Source organism: Apteryx rowi, unplaced genomic scaffold, assembly GCF_003343035.1.
Source record: "Apteryx rowi isolate R43461 unplaced genomic scaffold, aptRow1 scaffold_379, whole genome shotgun sequence".
NCBI classification, from domain to species: domain Eukaryota; kingdom Metazoa; phylum Chordata; class Aves; order Apterygiformes; family Apterygidae; genus Apteryx; species Apteryx rowi.
In genome coordinates this window covers 273,340-280,505 of record NW_020450296.1, presented here as the reverse complement: position 1 = coordinate 280,505, position 7,166 = coordinate 273,340, and the positions used below count along the sequence as shown (strand labels likewise).

General features: G+C 58.7%; 1 protein-coding gene across 1 annotated transcript in view; it reads right to left on the bottom strand.

The window, feature by feature from the left end:
- The window catches only part of MEF2D (myocyte enhancer factor 2D), a 32,738-nt gene that overhangs the window by 11,081 nt on the left and 14,491 nt on the right, over nucleotides 1–7,166 (bottom strand). The window contains exons 4-5 of the mRNA XM_026073895.1: nucleotides 4,988–5,319; nucleotides 3,706–3,909 (exon numbers count right to left, since the gene is read on the bottom strand). Of these exons, the coding sequence (XP_025929680.1) occupies nucleotides 3,706–3,909; nucleotides 4,988–5,041 (258 nt within the window). The 5' untranslated portion in view covers nucleotides 5,042–5,319. The remainder of the gene's footprint in view (nucleotides 1–3,705; nucleotides 3,910–4,987; nucleotides 5,320–7,166) is intronic.

Genomic DNA, 7,166 nt, shown 5'->3' with positions numbered 1-7,166 from the left:
AAAAAAAAAAAGAAATAAAAAATACGGGGCCTTGACAATTCTCCTCTTGTCTTCCTAAACAGTAATAAACACAGCTATTTTAAGGGCAAAATACATCCTGGAGAGGCTCGTTAGCTACCTGTAAGCGCCGGGAAACGCGGGGATATAACGGAAGGGGCAAAAAACGGTGAAGCCTCTTGCAAAGCCTGGAAATGCCGCGGGCAGGTTTTGCTCCGCATTCGTGCAGCACCGAGCACCGCAAACCTCGGCCGCTTCGCCGCGGCTGCAAAGAGTCGCTGCCAAAGAAGCAACACCGGTGACTCCAAAAGCGACTTTGGGTTAAATGATCCCCTCTTCAGGGCTGCTTTTATAGCGACGGGTCTCTATTTGCGGGGAATCCTCCTGGTTTTTGGCTCGACTGGGAACGAGCTGAATTTGCACGGCCCAAGGATGCGGCCGAGACACGAGCTGGGCTTTAACCACGGGCCCGACCCGACGGGAAGGTTTTCCAGGGTCCTTTTTCCTGCTTCTGCGCATGGCTCTGGCTGTTTTTAGAAAGGGCCAAAAAAAGTAATGCACTTGGGGAAGGAACGGCTTCGCCTATTTTTTTTTTTCCCCTTGGAAACCGGTTTTTCTCCACCAATATCGAGCTCTATCAAGGAGAGCGGAGCGACGGGGTGAACTCAGCTCCGCTCAGCTCCGGCCACCAACTGCACAAAATTAGTGGCAGCTTCATCATCTCGGAGGCCACCGCCGCCGCCGCTCTGCCCGAGCCACGGCCGTAATCCGCCCCCCGTTCCCGTGGAAAACCAGGCGACAGCCTGCATCCAGCCAACTGCACATGGAGAGGGCGGAAAAAATCCTTCCCGGCACCCGGCGGATGCCCCGAAGCGTAAGATTGGATTATCGTCACTGTCACCGCGCGGGATCTCGGTGGCCCCGCGCGTGGTGGGGCCGCCCGGGCTGGTGGCAATTTGCTGCTCAGAAAAAAAAAGAGGGAAAAAAAGGGAAAAAAAGGAAAAAACCAAAGAAAAAAATGAGCTTTTGGGCAACGAACGCCGTTGCCAAGCATATGAACGTCGGCTGCTATTTTTTGGCAAGAAAGCAAAAAAAAACCAAAATGCACATCCCACATTTTTGACGAGATGATGTAAAAAAGGGAACAATCCAGTTTCGGGGAGAATGAAACCCCCCAAATTCCCTTTGTTTTCAGGGTCTCTGCAAGGTCTTTCGAAAGGGGTAGAGAAAGGCAAGAAGGCGCCGCTTTCCTTTTCTCTCCTTTTCCCTCCCCGTTCCCTTTTCACAGGGAAAACAGAAGGTGAGGGAGGAACGAAGCCTTTTTTTTTTTCTCTCTTTTCCTTTTTTAACCGGGCTGCGATCTGCTGCAAACCGTTTTTCACTTAAAGGCGACGCAAAATGAATTCCTTCGATCCTTCCAAAGGAGAAAACTGGGGGGAAAACTTCACTAGCGAAAAAACGCTATTTCCGGGCGCGCTTCCCTGCTGTCCCTACATCTCCGGCTCTGCCCCTCTCCGCGGGCAGGATTTTCCCCTCCGCGGGAGCCGCTGCCGGTCCCTCTCTTTCGGCATGCGCCCGGCAAAGCAAACCCCCCGCGCTGCCTTAGCGGAGATTTCCGCCGGCTCCAAAGCTGCCGGTGGCCGGGCGCGAGCGGAACGCACAGATTTCTCCGCGGGGCGCCGCCGGCCGGGGATGGATTCGGGAGCCCCCTCCTGCACGGGGGTCAGGCAATCCCGTTCCCAGGACGGCTCTTGCCCGCGGATGCGCATCCGGAGATGCAAACCGTGATTTGAGGGGACCGATTCCCGAGGCTTTTGGCGTCCGGAGCTGACATTGCCAGTGCCTTTGCTCCCAGGAGCTCGCGACCCCGGCGAGAGCACGGAGGGGACCCTGTTGTCACCTCCGGTTTACGTCAGCGCAGGCGAGCGGCGTCCTCGGCATCGCGCGTGGCCTCCAGCCCCAAACATCCCCGGACGCCCTTGGATGCCGGGCATCGGGCGTCACTTCCCTTGCTTTTAATAGAGGAAAGTGGAAATTCTCACTGCATCCCGGGAGCGGGTGTTAAGGAAAACACCGAGCCCCTCCGTTGGGAACGCCGGCGGCGCTTGCCAGGGCTCCGGGAGCGACGCTGCATTCCAGCATCCTGCTTTCCAGCAGGGAAACGAAGGCAGGCAGCTTCTCCCGGCGCTGCAAATCCGCCRCTGCGGCTCCCGAGAGCCCCAGGCTGCTCCGCCGGTTTTCCAAGGTGCCGCCGGAGGTGGCGGCAGCGTTGCGGGGCAGGTGGGCGCGCAGCGATCCGCGCGTGTCCGTGTGCCGCCTTGCGCTTGCTTGCACCGGGGCGCCTTTGCCCAAAGGCTTTCCGAGCTGCACGCCGGCACGTGCACGCGCGATTCCCACATAAAACCAGGCCCCGCGGGCGATTGCAAGACGAGCCGGAGGGTCCCGTCCCCGCTGCCGTGCCGAAGCCTCCGAGCAGCAAACGGAGCGGGGAGAAGCATCGTATTCGGTGGCAAACTGTGTCCTCGAGCTTTATGAACGCGGCGCGCTCGGGAAGCTGCCGCTCGCTTCAAGGACGCGTCTTCCCGGGAAGATACTCTTGGAGGAGATGGAGAGCAAGAGACTGTGGGTTACCGGCGCAGGGCGTCCCCCAAGCCAGCCCTCGGCTGGAGTAAATCCCCGGCACCTTGTCCGTTCAGCTGGGAGTCAGCAGGAAACATCAGAAAAACTGGACCTTTGCACTTAGGGGTCCAAAACCCGCCCAGCGGGATCCGAGCTCGCCGTCCGGATGGAGGGATGCAGCAAAAAGAAACCTGCCCGAGCCGGGCTGTCTCCGTGAGCAGGAACGGCCGCTCAGGGCAGGGGGAAATTCGGAATAAAAAATAGGAAAAAAATCTTAGAGCAACCCTAAGAGGAGCAGGGAGAAGAGACGAGCGCGCTGGCGAGCGGCGCGCAGCGCTTGGGCTCCTCGCCCGCCGCCCGCCGCCATCCTCCCGCTCCCGGCGCGYCTCCGCTCCGCCTTGGATGCAGACGCGTCTCCCCGCGTGGTGCAAACACGGCGCCTCTCCGGGTGCCAAGGACTGCGCGCCGGCTCGGGAGTGTTTGCGTCTCGGACCATAAGGGAGCAGAGAACGTTGCCCAAAATGTTTACGGTATTTTTAAGCCAAGACAAATGCGTTTGGCGGCGCGGGAACCACGGCATGAGCATCCCGGCGCGGCTGGGCGGGGAGGCTGCACTGCCGGAAGGGCTCGGGAAGCAGCAGGGAGAAACGCGGCGCCAGGCGCAGAGGGATCCCGCYGTGTCCACAGGAGAGGACACGGACAGGACCTGGCGGAGGACACCCGGAGATGCTGCCCAACCCAAGTTATCCCAAGTTTTAGCGCTCGACCTCCGGCGCCCTCCTAAAACCCTGCCGAAAGGGCGCGCGTCCTCGGCCAGCTCCCGCGGGAAGACTTCCCCCGGTGCCGCAGGGCGCCGAGTCCTGGGAAAACGCCTCCCAAACCACCTCTGCCCAGCCTGGACCATGGGAACATCTCCTAAAACAAAGCTACAACTCAACCTCAGAGCCGTAACTCAAGTGATGTCCCAACCCCACCGCCTCCGACGGAGGATTTGCRCCCGGTTGACCACGGAGATGCGATGGAAGGGGACACGGGCGCGCGAGATTCCCCGTTCGCTCCCGCTCCCCCCCCCCGGCTCCGGCGGCTCACCTCGATGATGTCCGCGTTGGTCCGGCTCTCGTGGGGCTCGTTGTACTCCGTGTACTTGAGCAGCACCTTGTCCATGTCGGTGCTGGCGTACTGGAAGAGCTTGTTGGAGTGGTTGAAGATGATGAGGGCGATCTCGCAGTCGCACAGCACGCTCAGCTCGTAGGCCTTCTTCATCAGCCCGAACTTCCGCTTGGTGAAGGTCACCTGGAAGCGAGCGGAGAGGGGAGCCGGCGTCAGGGACCGCGTCCCGCATCCGTCCCCCTCCCGCCCTCCACTCGGGGCTTTAACGAACCGTTCGGCAGCCCGCAGCGGCCACCGCCGGCGGCGGCCCGATCCGTCACGGCAAACCCTCCCCTGTAATTCCGCTAATGACATTAGGGAGTCTTCCTCGCTCTCCGCCCTCGGATCGGGCATCCGCGGGCTCCGGAGCCGTGCCGGTCCCACGGGAGCGAGCCCCCGAGCGGAGCGGGGTTTGACCCGCCGGGCTGCAGAGACGGCGGGAGATGCATGGAAAAGGCTTCGCCCTGCAGCGAGGGCTTCGGATTTGCCTCGGAGGAGGCATCCGCCGGGGACGGAAAAACAGGACTGCTGAGGATGCCGACTATCCGTTCCCTTGAAACCCCCCCCCCGGGGGCTCCAAAAACCCGGCTGCACGYGTGCAAATACCTCCCTGCCACGTTCAGCAAGGTCCTGGCATGCCGGTGCCGGAAAACGCGCTCCGGCTTCTTTAATAACCCCTAATGCCCCATTTCCTGCTAATTAGGGAAATAAGCAGGGCCGGGAGCAACGGGAACATTCCCGAAACCATTTTAGGTCCCTTCCTGTCCCCCAACCACCAAATAAAGCCGTAATGAAGAAAACCTGCCGTTCCCTATTGTTTTGCCGCGGAGCAATAAAACGGTCCAGCAGAATCTATTATTTGCCGCTTTTTTTTCGGCATTAAGAGTATATCGCACGGACACGCATGCTTTTCCGGGAGAAAAGCAGCAGAAAAGAGGTGTTGAAGCAAACTAGAGCAAACGCCCCCCAAAATCTGGCAGAGCAGGAAAAACACCCCAGCCRCGTAGAAGTTTTCGATGGAAAAACCTCACGGAAAACGTCAAACAAATATATTTTCTGCAAAAAAGCAAAGAAAAAAGAAAAAAGAGGGAGGAGAAACTAGCTTAAGCGGACGCTTCCTTCCGGAAAAGCGCTTAGGCGGCAAAGACGCGAGGACCCGCAAAACGAACCCAGCCCCCAAATCCTTCCCGCGGAGAGAAGAGGAGGATGCGGCGACACCGACCTGCCGATTGCGCTCGTCCGTGATCCGCTGGATCTGGATCTTTTTCCTCCCCATCTTCGCCGGAAATCCTCGCCGTGCGGCAGCGGCGGGGGGACGACTTTGGTGCAGGGGAAAGGGGAGGGGGAAAGTAATCCCGTTTTTCAAAACGCTTTCATTAAAGGTCGCTTTTTTTCCCTTCTTTTCTTGTTTTAAAATAAAATAGGGAAAAAATACCCAAAAAAGCCAAAAAAAAAAAAAAAAAAAGCAGCGTGGGGCACCGCTTTCTCAGTTCATGGTCCCCTCCTGCGCGGCCGAGTCCAGCGGGGTCGAGCCGTCAGCATCCGCTCGGAAACCTGCCGGGGGGGAGAGAGAAAGGAGTGAAAACGTCTTCCCGGCATGTTTTCCCTGTGGCTACGGTGAGTTCGGCCGCGGGTATCCCAGTCGGGACCCCCCGGGCATCCCGGCCCATCCCGCTGCCTCGAGCTCCGGGATCCAAACAGGTTTCCCAGGGATTTATGCACCCCAGACTTGCAGGATGGATGCGGCATCTCATTCCCACGCTGTTTCCCCCCTCTCCTGGGGGAAAAGTGTCTCCTCGAGCGTTGCCGCATCCCCCCCCCCCGTCCGTCCGTCCGTCCGGCGGCACCGCGTGCCAGCTCCAGCCCCCAAACAGCCACAAAATGGCCCGAAACGCAGCTTTGGGGGATGCCGGAGGCGCTCACGGAGGACGGCAACGCGGCAGGAATAACCCGGCGAATCGTTATTCCGCTGCGACGCTCCGGAGAAGCGGCGGCTTTTTCCTATTTTTTATTCCCCCCCCTTTTAATAAAGTCATAAGCAGTCAAGCGGCTGGTGATTAGCTGGGGCAATTTCAACCCGTCTCCAATCCCCGCGCTCATCTTCAGCTCCAAATTTTAAAAAGTCTTTATTTGATTACTAAAAATAATAATAATAATAATCCCTATCAGGTGCAGAAACCTAATTCTTATCAATTTTTTCCCTGCAATTCTCCACTCGAAGCTCCGCGGGCACCGACCCGGCACCAGTCCATCACCCTGGCAGCCAACAGTCGCATGCCCACGCGGGTTTTTTGGGGTTCCTTGAGTTGTGAGTCACTTGTATTATTATTATTATTATATATATATATATATTTTTGGTAGAATTATTCCTGGGACGTTGCGGTATCTGGCCTCGCTGCCAATCCAAGCATCAAAGCGGGAAGACTTTCCTCCCTTGCGGMTCCACAATTTGCTTTCTGGGGAAGACGAACACTTGGGAGCCCAAGAATGGCTAATTCACACTTTTTGGCCTTTTTTTTTTCCTCTCTTTTTTTTGCAATCTRTTTTTAAACCCAGGTAACCTTTCAGGCTTCCCGGCCAGGTGGCTCTTTCGGAAACCCTCACTATGAGAGGGTTATTCCGTATAAGAGCTCCAAGCGTTAAATCCCCTCTTCTGCCGGGTTTTCTTGGGAAACGAGGCTTATCGAGTCCCGTTTCCCCCCTCCCGGCACCGTTCGGCAGAGGAGCGGGCGGCTCCAGGACGCAGCGCTCCGGCGAGCCCCGTGCTCAAGCCGTACGAGCCGCCGGAGAATCTCCGCGCGCCTYGGCCTCTCCCTCCCTCTCCGCCGGGAGCAGGCAGGGAGCGATGCCCGTCTCCATAGTGACTATCACCACGCAACCGCTCGCCGAGCCTCTTCCCTGCTCCCGAGGTGACACTTTTTCCCCCCCCCCCTTTTTTTCTCTCGCAGTTTGGTGCAATTGGATGCACTTAAAAAAATAATAATAAAAAAAAGAGGCCTAGGATCATCCCTGCTGGCTGATCGGGAGCGGCGAGACCGGCCCTGCAATAGGAATTTGGGGTCCCGGGAGCTTGGCTCCCTCTGCTCCCCTGGAGACCCTTTGCTCGCTCCGGGCCTCAGTTTCCACATCTGTAAAATGGGAGCAACCCCCAAAGGCGAGGCCTTGCCGGCCGCCCCCAGCAGCCGAGCGGCGGGGGGGGGGAAAAGCAGCACCTCGGACGCCTCCGCGAGGACGGGAGGGAACGGCCCCGCACAATCCCATGGGAATCGGGGCTGGAGGCAGCCGCCGCCGCCGCCGCGGGCGGGCGCGAGCGAGCGAGCGGCGGGGAGCTGCCGCCCGCCTCCCTGCTGCCCCGCTGCCCTCCCGCGCGCTCTTACACAAGGATGACTATCACGGCAATT